This window comes from Musa acuminata, chromosome BXJ1-8 (genome assembly GCF_036884655.1).
Source record: "Musa acuminata AAA Group cultivar baxijiao chromosome BXJ1-8, Cavendish_Baxijiao_AAA, whole genome shotgun sequence".
Taxonomy (NCBI): Eukaryota; Viridiplantae; Streptophyta; class Magnoliopsida; order Zingiberales; family Musaceae; genus Musa; species Musa acuminata.
Window position 1 is genome coordinate 9123508 of NC_088334.1, and position 20891 is coordinate 9144398.

General features: G+C 48.0%; 2 protein-coding genes across 2 annotated transcripts; both read left to right on the forward strand.

Moving 5' to 3' along the window:
* The first annotated feature begins 552 nt into the window (after nucleotides 1-552).
* On the forward strand, nucleotides 553-5216 carry LOC135589051 (NAC domain-containing protein 37-like). The gene is made up of 5 exons (XM_065081363.1): nucleotides 553-648; nucleotides 1001-1120; nucleotides 3461-3626; nucleotides 3751-4022; nucleotides 4466-5216. Exons 1-5 carry the CDS (start codon nucleotides 553-555, stop codon nucleotides 5027-5029), a joined length of 1218 nt encoding a protein of 405 aa, XP_064937435.1. The 3' UTR covers nucleotides 5030-5216.
* Nucleotides 5217-16558: 11342 nt separating this feature from the next.
* On the forward strand, nucleotides 16559-20891 carry LOC135587440 (probable inactive leucine-rich repeat receptor kinase XIAO). The gene has a single exon (XM_065078855.1). The coding sequence runs from the start codon at nucleotides 16770-16772 to the stop codon at nucleotides 20274-20276; it is 3507 nt and encodes a 1168-aa protein (XP_064934927.1). The 5' UTR covers nucleotides 16559-16769; the 3' UTR covers nucleotides 20277-20891.

Here is a 20891-nt window from a genome sequence, read left to right on the forward strand (position 1 = left end):
TTTAATCTTTATTAGAAAGGATGAATACAGGACACAAAACTTCATTTGGTATATAATCAATATATGTAAACTTACCTCTGTAGTCATAAGATCAATGCTACTAATCTTTAGTCTTCTATAATAATAATAATAATAATAATAATAATAATAATAATAATAATAATAATAAAATAATTTACCTACCGATGGAATTGACTTGGTTGAGGCTATTCTCAACCAGACCGATCTTAGCATTGACTACGAATTAAGACAAAGAAAGTTTGATCCCATTAAGATCCATGGATGAGTAAAATGTGGATTCACCAAAGAGAAAAAGGTGAATTCATTATCATTACAGGTGACAAAGTATTCCCCATTGTTAATGTGTATGCACAACACTGACAAAGCTCTCATTCGTTGTCAAAATGGTTAATCATGCTTTGCTTTGAGCATTCATTTCTTCTACCACCGAGTAAAGCTAGGCATTATCAGATTAGTACAGCCAATGAGGGGGAGAAGCCAAAACATGAGGTGCACAACGTGAACCAACCAAGCTATACAGAGGTGTGCACCATGGAATTGATGGAAACTCACATCTGTTCTGCTCTCATATCGAAGCTTGTGCCCATCTCCTTGTACGGTTCCTCCCCACAACTTTACAATCTGCAGGCAATTATCTGCGTTGATGTCAAGCGATTACCACCTCGAGATGGGATGGAAATGGCACCCCAGGGGGAGGGAAGCGAAGAAGAGTCTTGTATGATAAGATAGCTGAAAAGTACCTGAGCAGAAGAAAGAGAGAGAGAGAGAGAGAGAGAGACAGATGCTGTAAAGAGGAATTAAGAGAGAAAGGCTCAAACTCAAAGGGCTGGGAAGGTGGTGAGAGAGAGAGAGAGTGACGTCAACCACTGGGGGCAGGTCCTTCATTCCATCACCCACGCGCAATCGATAGGTAGAGGGGTCCTCGCTTTTTTATACCGTCTACCCTCTCCTGCCTCCTCTTTCTCTTCTTAACACACAGCTCCTATCCCTTTCCGCAGCGCAGTGCCTTCCAAGAGCTCTCTCTCTCTCTCTCTCTCTCCTCTTCATCCTTCTGATTCAGTGCAGAAGAACATCCCTCGCCGGTGACAGCGTTCCGAAGGTGCGTTATTGTCCTCGGTCTGAATCCCTTGATACGATATATCCATCGGTGTATCATCTTTTGGATGCTTCTCCTTTTTCTCTTTCTCTTCCAGATGCCATTTTGACCTCGATCGCCTTCAGTACAACGGTCTTCTCCGTGTCAGATTGTTAAGATCGATCTGTGGTTCTGTGTCTCGAGAACACATCTTTTCCATTGCTAGGGTTTCACCTGCGTAGCTTCAGATCGTAGGTCTTTAATCTGTTAGGCTAGATGGATCATCTTGTGTTGTGTTATGTTTTGTGTGGAGCTGTTTATGTTCCTCGGCACACTATAATCAGAACTAGCAGGTAAAACACTTCCATCTTAGGGTTTCAGATGTAGCATTTAGCATTTTATCGATGGGTCTCTATCCAGTGACGATCTTCATCATGCTAAAGCGTCTGTCAATTGAGACCTTATTATGGGATCAAGAATTGTATGAACAAGCAATTCACTTTTAAGCATGAGATTGCACTCATGTTGACAATAAACTCCTATAGTTATAGATAGATTTTGAGACTAACACATGTTCCAGATAAATGAGCTATCTGACAACAGAACAATGGAATTATGGAACTAGAAATACTGATGCCATGATGCTTCCACTGAGATCTAGGTTTTGTTCGGCTTTAGAGTTTTCCTTTTATGATTTCTTTTGTCCTTGCAGCTGCTGTTGATGCCTATAATTAGTGAGGATCTCATCATGGTATCTCTCTCAAGAAACATTTAGACCTTGTTTGTCTAAGAATCAAAACTTACTACAGGAAGAAGAACTTGTATTTACAATATTAAAGCTGGTATCTTTTTCTCTAAGTAAAAATCAATGCTGATCTCTACCTTCCTACAAAGTTATATATTCACGTGGTTATCATTTCTTTTTTTGGTGATCTCTGGTACTTCAAATCTTCCTGTAGAAGCCATAGATTTGTTCTTGTGTGTGTATCATAGGCACACATAATTCTTGTCATAATTAGCTTCTCTTACTGATCCAGTCAGCGGTATGCATTATTCTTCTCTCTTCTCTGTGGTGAAATCTCCCATCGTCTGTACTTGGAAAATGAGTGCCTCTCACACCCGAAGAGACTACGCCACTGCAGAGTCCGAAAGGATGAAGGACCATCAGAGGCTTTCTTCCTCGCGATGCTGCGCTGAATTGTTGTCGACGACGGTGTTCGGAGTTCGTTATGCTGCAAAGAGGCCAAAGGTCTGCCATGGAATTCCAAGACAAGGGGACAAAGGAGTCAGTCCTCGGAGAGAGAAGGTTCCTTCTCTTTTAGTCACTCCATGGCAGGCCTGACCTAAGAAAGGTCATCCTCGCTCCCCCCCACTCCATTCTTTTTGGCTCCCAGACCAACTTTTCCTTCTTTTCCTTTTAGATCGCCCTCAGACAAGAGGCGCATGCTGTCTCTCCTCGCAAACGTCAGCCACTTGTCCCCATGCTCATGGGACCTCGAGCTGCACTCCTGTGCTTGTTACCCCGTTTTTGGCAAAGCTTATCTGCAGCAACCAAACACCATGGCATTAGTAATTATAACTCAATGCCGTCAGCAGATTAAGATAGTAGATGTGAACCTCTAGCCGCTCTTGTATTTCTCTAATCTTATATGGAGTCACAAAACATGTAATCATCCTTCTAATAAAGGAAGATGAGTTGAATGATCTTGTATTTAGAGCCAAATGATGGGAGTGGCCAATGATTTCTTATAGATTTGTCTGTATGCTTCCATCTAGTTTAGCAACTCCAATGACATTTTAGCTTACCTTTTATCTAAAACCACTGGAAACATACTCCTTGGCTTGGCAAATCCAAGAAAAATACAAACTTAGCAAGTGTGTTAGAGGTCTTAATGATTGCTTGAATAAAAGGACAACAATTGGTACTTGTTTTCTTTTCTTTGCAGTGGTACATCTGCCTTCTACTCTTAGATGGTTGGTCCAGCTTACCACCATGTCATTTGCCAAGGAGTCCTCGCTTGTCTCTGCAACACACTTTTCCTTTTTTTACCCTTGTGTTATTATATACTGCAGCAATGATTTTTTGTGGACTAATAGAGCACATGTTCTGGACGAATGATTGCCACCATTCTCATTCGAGGAACAGCATCATGGCAGGAACAGATGTGTTGCCTATATGCATCCTATAATATATAAGAGAGAGAGAGAACGAGAGAGAGAGATAAATCCAGGCCTTCGCTCTCTCTCTCTCTCTCTCTCTCTGACTTCGAAGAGCGTCCTTTTAATAGTGTTGTCCTTTTAAATGTCTCGCTGCATGTTCTTCCTCCAAGGGGCTTGAACGTAGTGGCAACGAATTTGGTGCAGACAAAGGAACCCATGGAATCGTGTGTTCCTCCTGGATTCAGGTTTCATCCGACGGATGAGGAACTCGTTGGCTACTATCTTAAGAAGAAGGTGGCTTCTCAAAAGATAGACCTGGATGTTATCAGAGATATCGATCTCTACAGAATCGAGCCATGGGATCTCCAAGGTTAGCAGCTTTCACTGTGTTTATGTCTCGTGCTCAGCAAATAGCCTTCTTTTAATCTACTTTACATGTAGAAATTAACAGATTGCGATGTTCTGTATGTTTTCTGTGTGCTCACTGTTTGAAGAACGGTGTCGGATCGGATACGAAGAGCAGAGTGAATGGTACTTCTTCAGCCACAAGGACAAGAAGTATCCAACAGGTACAAGGACGAACAGGGCCACCATGGCTGGCTTTTGGAAGGCGACCGGGCGAGACAAGGCGGTCCACGACAAGAACAAGCTCATCGGCATGAGAAAGACCCTCGTCTTCTACAAAGGACGGGCGCCGAACGGGCAGAAGACCGATTGGATCATGCATGAGTACAGGCTCGAATCCGAGGAGAACGGAGCGCCACAGGCAAGCTGAAACATCACCCTCACCTTGTCCTCCTCCTTTATGTTCATTTAGCTCACGCAGGCAAGCTGAAACTTCATCTGTTTTCTTGAAGTCGCCAAGAAGAAACGAAAAGAAAAGAAAAGAAACGAATGGTGAAAGAATTGTCATATAGTTTCGCAAACAATGCCGAAAAGCAATCATCACTTTGTCTCTAACTTTGGCAGCATACAGAAAGCACCTAAACCTTTTCCACCGCAGGAAAGACGTTCTTTTTCCGACTCTAAAAGAACACACCTTTAAGCACAAAACAGAAAACTTTTCTTGGTACCTGTGTATCAAAGGAATCGTCTCATCTATCGACTCAGCTGCTTGTATTCCTCTCAGCGTCGTTTCTTCTTTTGACAAGTTATTGATATGCTGCTCTGATATACGAATGAATGACACAAGTGATTTCGCATTCACAGGAAGAAGGATGGGTCGTGTGTCGCGCATTCAAGAAACGAGCCACTTGCCCTGCGAGGAGCGTGGCCGCCATTTGGAACTCCGGCTACTGCTACGATGAGCTCGACAGGATGAACTCCATGGTTAATCCGATGATGTGCCTACAGAAGCAACCCATGAGTTTGCAGTGCAAGCAAGAGACTGAATTCGAGGAGCTGCATCTCTTACACCCCTCCCAGTTCGTGCAGCTGCCCCAGCTGGAGAGCCCATCCCTGCCTCTGGTGAGTCAACCCAGCTCGAAGATGACGGTGTTGGAGAAAGAGGACGAGCAGCAACAGCAGCAAGCGGGGATGTCGAGCGGCATGGGGAGTGTGACAGACTGGAGGGCGCTCGACAAGTTCGTGGCGTCGCAGTTGAGCCACGAGGGTGGCAGTTTCGTGAGCGAACAGGTGGTCTCGGATTTTGGTGTAGATAATGACTCGGAGATGGCACTGCTGTTGCTTCAAAGCGAGAGGGAAGGCTTCAACGAGTTCATCGGCTCAGGCGAACCTGACTGCGACAAAGGCATCTGTATATTTGAGCAATGAATCTACTGATGTATAAGGAGCAGCATAAGGTGTTTGATCCAACCCCTGCCATTTCTTCTTCTTCTTCTTCTTCTTCTTCTTCTTCTTCTTCTTCTTCTTCTTCTTAATATGTAAGCTTTGGATTGGCTATCACTGAGCTTTTCTTGTATAAAGATTTAAATGAAGCTCCTTGCCTTGTTTATCTATACCTTTTGTCTCGTGCATGAAGATCTGAAGAGATATTGATAAGTATTATGAAAAATATTTACAAGAAATTATGAAAATTGGACTGAGCAATAAATCATACAAACGCTAAGCCAAAAAATAATGTTAATAAAGACAAGATAAAACAATGTCAGAGTACAAAGCACGCACGCCATAAATGCAAATTCAAGGGGGGCTTTGAAGACCTCTCAGAAAAAGCAAAACGTAGAATCTCTCGTACAAGAATTGTAGTACAGCTTATGGATTTATCATCATAGCAGAAACTTTAAAGCATATGTACTCCTGTCTCGTTCTTTTCCACAAGGAAAAGAACTTACCGGTCATCGGAGTACTCTTGAAAGCCGTGGCGAATAGCCGACACGCCATCACCCTTAATCGGCAAATACAAAGAAAGGAAATGTGATTCGTCAACCCTAACAACATGGGACATGTGATTGATTCATCGATCAATCTGAGAATCCATCGAAACCAAGAAAAGGAAAACTAATCCATCTTACGAGCGAAATCGCCCGTCAGGGCCAATTCCGCCCGCAATCTCTGCAAACAGCACCACGGAATGAGTAAGGGCCGGTGGCAGTCGCCAGGGGCGACCTGATCATCGGACCGGAGGATTACCTGAAGTTCTTGCAGGACGGAGGCGTGATGGGGCCGCCGCCGCCGTCTCTCTTGGCACCTCCATCACGGACAATCTCGCACGGGGGGATGTGGGAAGCAGAGAGCGGACGAGAACGGGATGTACCGCCGGCCGGGAGGAGGGATGCGGTTAAGGGTTTGCTTTGCGTCTTTATTCGAATTGATCAAACCAAGTGGCCCGAGTCAGGATTTGATCAAACCATTCGACTCGAGCCGGATCTGATCAGGTTAATACTAATCCAGATTGATGCCGATTAAGCTAAGATCTCTGGAGGGACTATACAATTGATATAAGAATCCAACAACGTATTAGCCTCCCGGTTTGATTACCGGTAAACCTTTCGAACCGACCGAAATAAGCCTGACATATTGGACCGAAGTGGTTTGCGGTTTATTTTCTTTAAATATCAAACTAAACAAGCCAAACCCCACTATATGGCAGTCATTCGACCAGTAAACCGGCCAAAAACCAACAATTGTCGGTCCGGTTTATCAATTTAACCGGACAGGTAAGGGATCTGACCCTACTAAGTATCTATTAATATAATTTCATAGTTCAGTTGGTTAAAACATCATTAAAAAATGCGAGAGGTTTTGAGTTCGAATCTCATTAAATGTAGTTTTGTTATATATTTTTATTTGACGTTAGTATTTCATTACCTTACGAAAATATTATAATTTTGAATTAATTGAATCAGTTGACGTCCAAATTATCATTTACCATTATGAAAAATAAATGTAATTGTTTTATTTATTTCTCAAATGGCATTCAAATTATCATTTATCAATAATGTTTATAATAAATTGTGCAAAAAAAAATTCATGTTTAATTTTATTAATTATATCGTTTTAGATTCAAAATATCATTTAATCATTAATTTATTTTTTTATTATTTGAATAGAAAGTTGATTCGAAATGTAAGTGAGATTCATTTTCGTATTTCAATCTTAATCGAAATGAAAATTCGTTTTACCATAAAGATGTCAAGCCTACAAAAATTAACTCATAAGACATTTCCAACAATTACCCCTCCGATATTTAAATTTGAATAAGATTCGAATAATTTAGAAGAAATTATATGAATATATCTCTCGACTTAGTTTTGTATGTCCGACATCTTTAGAGTCGGAGTCCTAACGATAAGCATGGAAGAACCAATCTCTTCTTAAATTCCAATCAATTGTAACATCTTCCTTGTTCTTCGATGATCTTCTTTTTCGAATCCAATTCGTCAACTAAAATGCAACGTTGCTATGTGGGATGATTGAAAGAGACACACTCATTTTTGGGGTGACAGCCGCATCAAAGGAAGCGGTAATCGACTCATTTCCTTTACTAAAAGCAAGAATGTGGCGGAGAAACCATTGTTGACTGACATTGATGCCTTGACCGAAAGAATATGCTGGCCATTGGCAGCGATGATGAAGGCCATGTGGGGATGGAAATGGGCATGAAGACAGGGCCTCTTTTGGGGCAAGTTGGACCCCATTGTGACCGAGAAGGTTGTCATAGGTATGATAGCAAAGTGAGGGATTGCGTCGTTCTTGGTTGGATCGGAAGACCACTTTCCGTGGAATCGTCACGAGAACAACACCATGTTGTTCTATTCCTTAAATTATTATTGTTATTATTATTTAGTATTAAGAGGAATCATCTTAGCTCGAGAATAGAAGTTCGAAAAATATTATTTGTGATTTAAGATTTAGGTCAAGTTGCTTTAGTAGAAGTTTGAGAGAAAATACAAAAGAAATTCTTTTGAGTTATAATTAACTCAACAAAACTCACTCATAATTTGATGTTGTTAAAATAGATTTTGATTCTTCCATTAGAATGTCAATTTAAAGTCAACCGAAGACCTGTTTCATGTTTGTCTCAAATTTAATGTATGAAAGTGTCCAATTAATCCGATTTGAAATGGTGTTGGATTATTAAAAAATTATGTCAAGAGTATACTCGACAAAATTTTTCTGATTAAATTAGTTTTAGTTGTAAGGTATCGGTTGAATATCGTATCTTTTAAGTGTTGAATTTATTAAAGCTTGATAATATGATATATAGGGAATGTAATCGAGAGAAACTATTTATAGTGAGATTTTAGGATCATTATGCTTAAGGACATGATTTAATGGGAAATTACCCATATTTATTGGCACCAAGTATTGTATTGAATTCAAAAGGCATAGTGAGATCAAGAATGTAATTGTAATGTTCCAGAAATGACATTGTATCGATCAAATGGTGCGATCTAACAAGCCATATTATAATGAGATGTGATTATTCAATCTTAAAGTGTTGGCATATGACAGACATTACGATGTCGAAATTCGTATATAGTGAAAATATAGATTTTTCAATGAAGATTTTTATTTAATTATTTAGTTATTAATCTCTAATATTTCTCTTTTCATTTTGAGGTTTATTTTTTCAAGACTATTTCTCTATAAAATCTCTTTTCCGACTTAGTAATTTCTCTGAAATGATGAACAAAAAAAATCATTGATGAATCCAAATTAATAAAATGAACTCTTATAGTCATACCAATCATCGTATCCATACTTCTTGGTCTGCAAATATTAAAGTCGACCACATCTAAGGAAAGATCAGACAACATTTAGATATAAGACTGTATCCAGTTTAGCTTTATTATAAGGCTATATAAGGCCAATTACTCGAGATAGGTCCACTTTAACGAAATGATTTATACGCGAAATCATAGGAGCCTCCATACATTTGTTTGCAAAGAAATCATACATGGACACTTAGATAGATATAAGAAGGCGGTGAGTCCACCCTCCACGTGAAAGAATCTCTCTTATTTTCGAGTGTTGGGTAAAAATTAGTATTGATGAAGGTAATAATGGTAATAAGACTCGGGTTGACGTCAACTGCCCCAGATGACGCCTCGCGCCTCTGTTAACCTGACAGCACCAGGTCAACATGGACCAGAACGCCGACCGAGGCACATTAACATCCTGCTCAGGCTCGATCATTCACGCCACGTCAACGTCAATGTCAGACGTTACCAGGAGTACGATCCTGCTCCCTACGAGCGGGCACATCAGGCAACGGTAACCTTCACTATAAAAACCCTCGCGCTCCGAGGAAGAAAGAAAAGGGAGGACGATAAAAAAAACCCCTACGACTATTCACTAACTTGATCGTCGGAGGGGTCGGGTCGAGCTCTCCTAACCCAACCTATGTGCAGGTACGAAGATGGAGGCCTCCCACTGAATGCCCAGGCGAGGAGCCCCCTCCCGGAGGAAACGGTGACCCCTTCGCGTTCGGACTACCGCAGTCGGTCTTCTGTAGTCTCAAGGGTCGTCCCAGGAAGATCCCCCATCATTCAGACCCGAACCAAGCCGTGTCGGCCCCGAGGCCATGGCTTAAAGTTGTTTACACTAACACGAGTCACGATATTTTTCTAGACGAACTTCTCCACTTGTCGTTCTGTGATCGTTGCTAGTGGCTCGGCCTCAACCCACTTGGTAAAGTAATCTACTCCCACGACGATGTATCTCCATTGTCCCGAGGCTGAGGGGAAAGGGCCGAGGAGGTCCAATCCCCATTATGCGAATGGTCACGTACAGTCAATGAGGGCGAGCGGAACCGCAGGCTGCCGGGGCGTTCGGGCGTGCCTCTAGCATGGGCTGCACCGCTGTATGTAAGATCTTGCGTCTCGAGACATGGTAGGTCAATAGTATCCTTGACGGAGGATTTTGTAAGCCAAGGTCCGACCGTGCCTCTTCAGGCCCGAGGCATCGCAGTAGAGGATGCGAGAAGGACCGCTTGTAGAGCCGTCCGTTCACCTCGGAGTATCATGCCTGCATTCGGCGGATGCGTCGAGCCGTAGCCTCGTCGGCGGGAAGAGTCCCATCGCGCTTGAAGCGCAGCATCTCCTGCACCCATGTGGTATGCACGTCGGCTGAGGACACAGCCGAGACCGAGATAGCGCGATAAGGGAGCTCTTCAATCTCGGGCTGGGTTTCTGGGTCTGACCTCGAGGCTAGTTTAGCCAGCTCATCGGCTCGCTCGTTCTGACTCCTTGGCACCCTAGATATCGTAAAGTGAGAGAAGTCGGAGGCTAGGCTTTTTACCTCCACCAAGTACTTTGCCATGGTTGGTTCCCTAGCCTCGTACCCGCCGCTGAGTTGCTCTACCAGCTGCGAATCAGTGAGGACATGGTTGGCGTTCACCTACATCTCGAGGGCTAGCCTGAGTCCCACCAGGAGTGCCTTCGAAGCGAAGGGAGGTTTCGAACGAGCATCCGTCGGGGGCTGATAACACCAGTCCTGCGCCCGCACCACTCGAGGTAGCCGATCCATCCACGTGCAGGACCCATGTCTCCCAAAGCTACCCAGAACCCTCGTCCTCAATCTGAGCTAGTTCCGAGATGAAGTCGACTACCAACTATGCTTTTATGGTAGTCCTCGGCACATAGTGTATGTCGAATTCTCCAAGCTCTACCGACCACTTGAGGAGCCGACCTGCAACATCGAATTTAGATAAAACCTGTCGGAGCAGTTGGTCGGTGATTACCTCAATCGGATGGGCTTGGAAGTAGGGGCGTAGCTTTCGGGCTGCCAGTACGAGCGCCAGAGCAAGCTTTTCGATTGGCGGGTACCGCTCCTCAGGCCCGTTCAGGACATGGCTGATGTAGTAGACCGGTAGTTATTCACCGGAGGCTTCTTTGGTCAGGACAGAGCTGACCGCGTGCCGGGAGGCAGCCAGGTAGATACTGAGCTTTTCCCCAAAAGAGACCGAGGCAAGGCGAGGGAGGTTGATCAAGTGTTGTTTGACTTGTTCAAAAGCTTCTTCGCACTGCGCCGTCCATTGGAAGTTCTTCGGGTTCTTCAGCGCCCGGAAGAAGGGGAGGCAACGATCACCAGATCGGGATAGAAACCGGGATAGGGCAGCGAGCCTCCCGTTAAGTCGCTGCAAGTCCTTGATTGTCCGAGGGTTTGCATACCGATGATCGCCTGGATCTTTTCCGAGTTGGCGTCGATTCCCCTCTCATGGACGATGAACCCGAGGAATTTCCCTAAGCTAACGCCAAAAGCACAATTTGTAGGGTTGAGTCGCAGCCTGTATCTTCGCAACGTGGCGAACGTTTCAATCAAGTGGTCCACCATCGTATGGCTCTTCACGATCATGTCATCGACGTAAACTTCTATGTTACGCCCAATCTGTTGGGCGAACATCTTGTTCACGACTCTTTGATAGGTAGCACTTGCATTCTTCAGCCCGAACGACATAACTTTGTAGAAATACACCCCTAGATCAGTGAGGAAGGTCGTGTGCTCTTGGTCCTTGGGCACCATCTTGATTTGGTTGTAGCTGGAGAAGGCGTCCATGAACGAAAGGCGGGCATGCCCGGTGGTCGCATCGACCAATTGGTCGATCCTCGGGAGGGGATAGCAGTCTTTCGAGCATGCACGATTGAGACTGGTGTAGTCAACGCACATCCTCCAGCTCCCATTAGATTTCATCACGAGGACTACATTAGATAGCCATCGCGGGTACTTGACTTCTTCTATGAAGCATGCTACCAAGAGCCGCTCCACCTCTTCACGGATAGCATGTTGCCTGTCTGGAGCATGTTGTCGGGGCTTCTGCTTTACTGGTCGAGCGTCAAGCGAGATGGTTAGGTAATGTTGGGCAGTTTTCGGGTTGACACCCGTTATGGCGGATGGCGACCAAGCGAAGACGTCGGCGTTGTCCTGCGGGAAGCCAACAAGTTGCTTCTGCTCTTGTTCGGGGAGCTCCGACCCGATTCTGATCATCCGATCTAGGTGGTCCTTTGACAACGGTGCTTCGCAGGTGGGGGCCGTCGACTCGGGATGTTGGGTCGGCTTCTTCATTTCCCGAGGGTCCCCCAAGGGTTGTTCGGCCCTCCCCCTTTTGTGTAGTGAGACTGCTGTCAAGTAACACTGCCTGGATTCACGGGGGCTTCCCCGGACTTCCCCGGCACAAGCATGGGTTGGGAATTTCACTGTTTGGTGGTAGGTGGAGACTACGACTCTAGTCTTGTTGAGGGTAGGGCAACCGACGATGGAGTTATAAGCAGTGGGGAGATCCACCACTAAAAAGGTAGACATCACCGTCTTGGATCTTGGCGGCGTTCCCAAAGTCAGGGGCAAAGTGATCGCTCCCAGCGGCGAAATCGAGTTGCCGGTGAACCCTGTGAGCGCCGAGCACATAGGTTCCAAGGCTTCTTTAGCTAATCTGAGCTTCTGAAAGGCGTCCAGATAGAGCACGTCGGCTGAGCTCCCCGTGTCGATCATGACCCTCTTCACCTGGGTGTTAGCTATCCTGGCAGTTATTACAAGTGCATCGTCATGCTTTGATTGCTCAGCACCCTCGGGGGGGAACGCGACCTCAGGATCGGGGCCACATCTAGGAGGATCGGTATCGACGGACCGAGCGTACGCCTTCCTTCCGGACATACTGTTTCCTCCGGATGTTGGGCCGCTCGTGATGACATCGATTTGGCGCTCAACGGGGCCTTCCGGATGGGGCGAAAGTTCCCTACTTTGTCGGATGTACCGACCGAGGTGTCCTCTATGGACGATCTCCTCGATTTGCCGCTTCGGCTCGCAGCACTCCTCAGTATCATGCCCGCTTTGCCGGTGGAAACGGTAATACTTCGACTAGTTAGCGAGTCCCCGCGGGCTTTTCATTGGGTTGGGGGCCCATAGTAGCCCCTTCTCCCTTATTTGGAGAAATATCTCCATCGGGATACGCCCAAAGGGTGTAACAGGGACCTCAACACTGGCGGGTCTAGCCGATCCGACCTACGCCTAGGTGTGGCAGACTGTTATCCTCGGGCCCGTTCCGGCCTGACCCTCTTGTGCTCCCCCCCGCTTCCCGACCATCCAGGCCTCGGCCATAATGAACTGATTTGCTCGTTGAAGCATCTCAGGTATCGCGGTGGGGGGTCGCTCCACGAGGGACCAGAAGAATTTGGAAGGTCGTAGGCCTTTCATAAACTCCTGCATTAACAGTGAAGGATGAGCGTCCGATAATCTCTGGATTTGTGTTGCAAAATGATTCACAAAATGGGAGAGGGGCTCGTCCTCCCTCTGGTTGAGTCCGAGGAGCAGTGCAACAGAAGGTTTCGGCCGGGCATAGGCCAGAAAGTTAATTTTGAAGTCCTTGACAAGCTGGTCAAAGGAGGCGATCGTCCCGGTCTTCAGGCCGCTGTACCACGTGCATATTAAAGCATCAGAGTTTTCATACATCGCCATCTGGGCACGGAAAGCGACGACATGGTCCGCTGGGTCGGTGGAGCCGTCATATATGTCCAGAGAGGGGAGTCGGAAGTTCAGGGGGACTGTCTGATCCTATATCTCGGGCGTGAATGGAGATCCCTGGTGGGCGTCCACATCGAGCTCTTCCCTTGACCTGCGAACCTCCTGCCGCACCTCGTCGAGCCGCTGGCTAACAAAATGTAACTGGGCTCGTAGGGAGTCCACCGAATCCGAAGATAATGCCTCGGGTTCTGGGCGGCCTCTCGGGTTTGCCGTCAGTCGATCCCTGAGTGGGGTCGATCGGACCCGAGGCGAAGTGGAGAGCTCATGAGGGGGCGTGCGAGCCCGAACGGGTGGCTCCTGTTGCCGTAGCGGCTGGATCGCAAGCGGGTGCGGTGGACGAGAAACGAGTAGGATAATATACTGCACCATACCGGTCAGAGTTCGGACTTGATGAGAGAGGTCCTGAAAGGCCTCGGATGACACGGGCGACGGGTCGATAGGGGCGTCGTCGGGTGGCGACAAGCCCGGGTCATTGAATATCCGCCAATAGCACTCTGAGGTCACGGCGGGGTGTTCGTCTTGAGGTTCTCCATACAGGCGGTGTTCCCCCGGAGCTCTGATCGGGGGAAGCCCCCCAGCTACGGGTTCGTCTGAGTCGATCGTGCGATCCCTCGACATTCAGGCCCTCCTTCTAGCACCAAAAATGTTAGTGTAAACAACTTTAAGCCGTAGCCTCGGGGCCGACACGGCTTGGTTCGGGTCCGAATGATGGGGGATCTTTTTGGGATGACCATTGAGACTGCAGAAGATTGACTGCGGTGGTCCGAACACGAAGGGGTCACCGTTTCCTCTGGGAGGGGGCTCCTCGCTTGGGCGTTCAGTGGGAGGCCTCTGTCTTCGTACCTGCACACAGGTCGGGTCGGGAGAGCTCGGCCCGACACCTCCGACGATCAAGTTAGTGAATAGTCACAGGGGTTTTTTTTTATCGTCCTCCCTTTTCTTTCTTCCTCGGAGCGCGAGGGTTTTTATAGTGAAGGTTACCGTTGCTTGATGTGCCCGCTCGCAGGGAGCAGGATCGTGCTCCTGGTAACGTCTGACATCGACGTTGGCGTGGCGTGAAGGATCGAGCCTGAGCAGGATGTTAATGTGCCTCGGTCGGCGTTCCGATCCGTGTTGACTAGGTGCTGTCAGGTTAACAGAGGCACGAGGCGTTATCCGGGGCAGCTGACGTCAACCCGAGTCTTATCATCATTATTACCCTCATCAAGTATCCTTCTAACTAATCCAACATGGTTTTATTTTGCATATGTATAAAGGATGAGGTGTCATTGAGGCATATTTGGAGCTTTCCAAAGTCCAAGTAAGAGTGCTCACATACTTGTGACCATCGCGAAGAACAAGGTCGGATATGAGTTTTCTAACTTCATCCCTCTAACATTTACATTATTATAAGATGATGATTAAAATAATAAAAAAAATAATTATAATTATTATATCAAAAATAGCTTTTTATAGGAGGTGAAAGGGGCTGAATTTATTATGAAATATTCCTTAAAGAAATAACTAATAACATTCTCTTTCGACTCACATCCATATAGATGGTAAAAAAAAAATATATAATTATTTCTATTGGACTTGTGTTCATGTGGACAGATCAAATGGACAGATTTTGTCTCTCTTATATCGACTAGGCTGTCACGTGTATTGACTAACAGTGATTGACAAATAATATTTTCTATTTTAAGAAAAAAATTAATTTTTTTATGAATATTACAAGTAGTTACTTTCTTGTTATATTGTTCATAATTGCTAGAGGTTAATATACATTGAACACTTCCCTAAAATCTCAAACACAAACTATGAATTTAAATGCGACATTATTCTATCTCCTGATTTGTACATTTTGATTAAAGAATGCGACTTGCTCATTATCCATCTCATTTTGTTTTTTGGAATGAGTAGGCCATGTCAGTCGATCACGACAAGAAACAGAGTCGATTTCTTTCTCCTTGGATTGATGTGGATATTTTAGCGTTTTGTATGCGTAGGAATACTATAACGTACGAGAAACAGAGAGATTCAATTACTGTCCCGAACTTTTATGGTACCAATTTAAAGTACAGACATCGACATAATTGCAGCAACAGAGCTCGTGGGTGCATTACTCTCTCTTCCTTTGGATGGCATGTCATTTTGGTTTGGGGTCCTTCCATTTCAAATCAACACCTTTAAGCCTGCAACCACCCGCAGAGTTAAGTCATGCTTGAGATGCAGTAAATAAGGGGTCGACCAACAAATACTGTCCCAAAAACAATATAAAAGACAGCAAATTGGTATAAATATAATTATCATTGGATAATTTTTTTAAAAAAAACTTTTTTTTTTTACCACCTTTTTTTAAATTTATGCTCGTATGATGCTCTTTATTTTTAAAAGATAAAATTATCTATGGTATTCATCTTGTCAATCGTCACCTTCGTCTTTGTTATTTTTCTCTCTTCCTATGATCTCGAAGGAATTGATGACACGATGACCCATGAACAGGTTGCTCTTCATCACAATGGCATGGCCTATGTGCTCAACTATATAAGATACATTTGGCTTGATCATTTTTGCGACGAGCTAGCTTACCTCACCATTATCCTCTATGACACCTTCTACTTACTCAAGTGTGCTCGCATTATCCTCATGTGATTGTGCACTCATCCATTACCACCATGATATCTCATTACCCCTCCTCTATTCCTCCACTCTAGCCTCCTCTCATATTTTTTTATTATTATCCTCATCTCTCATTCTCTTTTTCTTTGTTGTCCTTGCTTGTCCTCCTCATAACTAGTTCAAACTATCTCAAAGGGATTAGCAAGGATTGACTCGAGCAACAAAACATTTAGAAAGTATGATCTATTTAAAATAAGACATTGCACATAATATAGAAGGCAAAAAATAACACAATCATGAGCTATTACCAGTAACTTCAAGGTCCGAATAAAAAAAAAGGAGAGACGAGATAAATTAAGAGTGAAAGTCAAAAGTAATTTTATCTTTTAAAAAAAAAAATATTATATGAGAATATCTGAAAAAGTTAAATCCTTATATATATATATATATATATATATCTTGAATCCTCACAACAGGCTTTATGTGAGGTTGCTCAGTAGCCAAACTCGCTGTACTCCATAATATACCAAGAAAAGCTTTGGCTCCTTCCAGCAACAACAGGGAGCGTTCTCTAACTGACACCATCAACATGCGCCGGCCCCACTATCGAGTGAAACCTTTGTCCGGTACCATTTACTAACGGATAATTTTGCCCATCTTTGGATAATTAATCCCAATTCAAAGAGAGATTCTGCTGCAACACTTTCCTTCGCTGCTCGCATTTACTATTTTATTCAAAACGAAGCCTCGAACTCTGAGAGACAGAGAGAGAGAGAGAGAGACAGAGAGAAAAGAGGGAGGGAAAGAGTGAAAGCACTCCAAAAACCCCTCTCGCTCTCTCTCCCCTCTGCTCTTCTCATCTCATCTGTCCTCGGCCTCCTGCCGCTGAGCAAAAACTTAGAAGATCACCCACCACCATCCACTCCCCACTTACCACTGCTACGCTCGTCTCCGCTACGGTGCCGAAAGTCTATATTTTGGTTGTTCCAGGATGCCGTCCGCTTCCTCCGCCTTCTCCCTCTTCCTCCTGCTACTGCTGTTTCCCCTTCTCATCTCGGCAACCCCGCCGCCGCCTCAGCCGCCCCCGCCGCCAGCGCCCCATCTGAACCGTACCTCCGAGATCCTGGCGGAGATCGACGCCCTCACCGCATTCCGCCGCGCCCTCCGCGATCCTCTCGGCGCCCTCGCGGGGTGGGATGCTTCCTCCCCCTCCGCCCCATGTTCCTGGCGCGGCGTCGCCTGCGACCCGGACGTTTCCCGCGTCGTCGAGCTGACTCTCCCCCGCCTCCGCCTCTCCGGCCCCATCTCCCCACGCCTTGCCGACCTCCACCTCCTCCAGCGACTCAGCCTCCGCACCAACCAGCTGTCCGGCCCTGTTCCCCCGTGCTTCGCCTCCCTCGGCCGACTCCGCACCCTCTACCTCCAGTCAAACACCCTCTCCGGTCCCCTTCCCCCCGCCTTCCTTTCCAATCTCTCTAACCTCCAAGTCCTCAGCCTCGCGGGAAACCTCTTCACAGGCCCTGTCCCTACCGCACTACCTCCTGACATCCGATACATCGACCTCTCCTCCAACGCCTTCTCCGGGTCGATTCCTGCCAACCTCTCCGTCACCGCCCCCCGCCTCCAGCTCCTTGACCTCTCCTTCAACCGCCTTAACGGCACCATTCCCGGGAACCTTGGTGGCCTCCCCGCACTCGCGTTCCTCTGGCTCGATGGCAACCTCCTCGAGGGTACACTTCCCGCTGTCCTTGCAAACTGCTCCTCCCTCGTGCACCTTAGTCTCCAGGGGAACAGCCTCCGCGGCATCGTCCCTGCTGCCATCGCGGAGATGCCCAACCTCCAGGTGCTAGCCCTCGCCCGCAACCGCCTCTCTGGCGCGGTGCCCGCCTCCGTCTTCTACAACGCTTCGACCACCGGCGTCTCATCACTCCGGATCGTCCAGCTCGGGCAGAACGACTTCACCGAACTTGCTCCGCCTCCGCAGGGGCGTCGCTACTCCGCCGCCCTCCAGGTCCTGGACCTCAAGCAAAACCGGCTTGCAGGAGCATTCCCCGCGTGGCTTGTCAATGCCTCGGGGCTCACGGTCTTGGATCTCTTCGGGAACGCCTTCACCGGCTCGTTGCCGCCAGGTATCGGACGGCTTGCATTACTGCAAGAGCTTCGGCTTGGGAGGAACTCGATGTCCCTGCCGGTTCCAGTGGAGATCGGGCAGTGCAGCGCCCTTCAGGTTCTTGATCTCGAGGAGAACCGGTTCTCCGCTGAGATACCGGCCGCTCTTAGTCGCCTTAGCCAGCTGAGGGATCTCTACCTCGGCGGCAACCTCTTCTCCGGTTCGATTCCCGGGAGTCTCGTTAAGCTCTCCAAGCTCGAAACGCTGTCGCTCTATGGCAACAAGATTTCCGGCGTCATCCCAGAGGAGCTGATGCTGCTGAGCAACCTCACCACGTTGGTCCTCGCTGGCAATGGTATCTCCGGCGAGATTCCTTCAACGATCGGAAACCTCACGGGGCTTCAGACACTAAACCTGAGCATGAACAGCCTGTCCGGCGTCATTCCGGCGTCGATCGGGAGGCTGCTGAACCTGAAGTCGCTGGACCTCAGCGGCCAAAAGAACCTTTCCGGAGACCTCCCGGCGGAGCTGTTCGGATTACCAAGCCTTCAGGTGATATCTCTCGCCGACAACTCGTTCTCGGGCCAAGTTTTGGAGGGTTTCAGCAGCCTATGGAGCTTGCAGATTCTGAACCTAACTGCCAACTCCTTCTCCGGCTCAATCCCAGCGACATATGGCTACCTCCAGTCACTAAAAGTTCTTTCGCTTGCCTACAACAACATCACTGGCGAGGTCCCTGCGGAGCTGGCTAACTGCTCCAACCTCACCATTCTACAGCTCCGGTCCAACCACTTGTCAGGTCCCATCCCGGAGGATATCTCCCGTCTCTCCGACCTAACGGAGCTCGACCTCGGCCGGAACAATCTGTCGGGCATAATTCCGCCGGATATCTCCAATTGTTCCACTTTGGTCACGCTTATGTTGGACGGCAACCATCTCTCAGGCGACATTCCCGACTCACTCTCCGGTCTTTCTAAGCTTCAAGCGCTCGACCTCTCGGACAATGAGCTATCGGGCTCAATTCCCTCCTCCCTTGCTCTCATCTCAAGGTTGGCGCACCTCAATGTGTCCGATAATAGCCTGAGAGGAGAAATTCCAGGGGTGGTGAGTTCCCGCTTTGGCGATCCATCGGCGTTTGCTGGGAATCCAGATCTCTGCGGTCACCCCTTGGAGACGGCGTGCCAGAAGAGGAAGAGGACGTATCTTATCCTGGTGATCGGCCTCACTGCGGCCGCGGCTTGCATTCTGGTCGTCTGCTGCTGCTGTTTTGCTTTCAGCCTGTTGCGCTGGCGAAGGCGCTTCCTGGATAGTCGGGCCGGCGTGAAGAAACGGAGCCCCGGAAGGGGCAGCGGATCGAGCGCTGGGAGCGGCGGTAGCGGTGAGAACAATGGCGGGCCGAAGCTAGTGATGTTCAGCAACAGGAACACCTACGCTGACACGGTGGAGGCGACGCGGCAGTTCGACGAGGAGAACGTACTCAGCCGCGGTCGCCACGGACTGGTGTTCAAGGCGTGCTACAACGATGGCACCGTGCTGTCGATCCTGCGGCTGCCGTCGACGTCGGCGGACGGAGCCATCGTGATCGAGGAGGCGGCGTTCCGCAAGGAGGCGGAATCGCTGGGGAAGGTAAAGCACCGGAACCTGACCGTGCTCCGCGGCTACTACGCTGGCCCCCCACCAGATGTTCGACTGCTGGTCTACGACTACATGCCCAACGGCAACCTCGCCACGCTCCTGCAGGAGGCGTCCCACCAGGACGGCCACGTGCTCAACTGGCCCATGCGCCACCTTATCGCCCTCGGCGTGGCCCGCGGGCTGACGTTCCTCCACGCCTCCGGGGTCGTCCACGGGGACGTCAAGCCGCAGAACATCCTCTTCGACGCGGACTTCGAACCCCACCTCTCCGACTTCGGGCTAGAGCCGATTGTGGTGACGGCGGGTGCAGCGGCCGCCGCAGCCGCGGCATCGACGTCGGCAACGACGGTGGGATCCCTGGGATACGTGGCGCCCGACGCGGCGGCCGCGGGTCAGGCTACGCGGGAGGGGGACGTGTACAGCTTCGGGATCGTACTGCTGGAGCTGCTGACTGGGCGGCGGCCGGGGGCGTTCGCTGGGGACGATGAAGAAGACATCGTGAAGTGGGTGAAGCGGCAGCTGCAACGGGGGCAGGTGGCGGAGCTGCTGGAGCCGGGCCTCCTGGAGCTGGACCCGGAGTCCTCGGAGTGGGAGGAGTTCTTGCTGGGGATGAAGGTGGGGCTGCTTTGCACGGCCCCTGACCCGCTCGACAGGCCGTCCATGGCCGACGTCGTCTTCATGCTCGAAGGCTGCCGCGTCGGCCCCGACCTCCCCTCCTCCGCCGATCCCACTTCCCAGCCCTCTCCCGCCTGAATTCTGTCTGCTTCTTTTTTTCTTTTCTTTTCCGGCTTAATTCCCTTTTTCTTTGTTTTTTTCCTTTCCCTTATTCTTTTTAATTCGAAGTCCCTTTGTAGTATTCTGCAACCATTTTCTCTCTCCTCCCGGGTTGGCTTGGCGCGGGCAACCGAAGAGGGGACCAGAACGTGGTCAAATCTGACTCCTCCACGGGGACCACAGGGCCTTGGTTTCCTTCCCGCCTCACCATTCTCAAGGATGGTGAACCGCCACGTTCGAGTACGTAGCCGTTGGAAGTGGCTAGTGAACTGGAGAACTGCTGGCACTGTTGTCTTGCGTTGATTCCCTTCTTAAACATCTCGCCAACTTGGCCGGGGGAGGACGCCAGTGTCAGTACGGATCTGATGCCCTTCTTCCCGATCCGACGGTCAATGCTAAGGAATCGTAATTGGTCAAGTGCAAATTATTTGGTCATTTACGTTTTTCATATCATCGGGATGAACACAAGGAGGAAATGGCGGGGGAAAGGGGTCCCCTTCCCTGAATCGATTGGATCTCTGTAGGTTTGAAGGGGCTTTCTACTTTATATTTAATTGCAACATATGGGAAACGGTTTCCTCGATCCCAATGCAG

Coding starts and splice junctions, on each gene's coding strand:
- LOC135589051 (XM_065081363.1), top strand. CDS start 553: ATGGAATTGATGGAAACTCACATCTGTTCTGCTCTCATATCGAAGCTT. Junction 3,627..3,750: donor CGAGCCATGGGATCTCCAAG/GTTAGCAGCTTT, acceptor CACTGTTTGAAG/AACGGTGTCGGATCGGATAC. Junction 4,023..4,465: donor AGGAGAACGGAGCGCCACAG/GCAAGCTGAAAC, acceptor TCGCATTCACAG/GAAGAAGGATGGGTCGTGTG.
- LOC135587440 (XM_065078855.1), top strand. CDS start 16,770: ATGCCGTCCGCTTCCTCCGCCTTCTCCCTCTTCCTCCTGCTACTGCTG.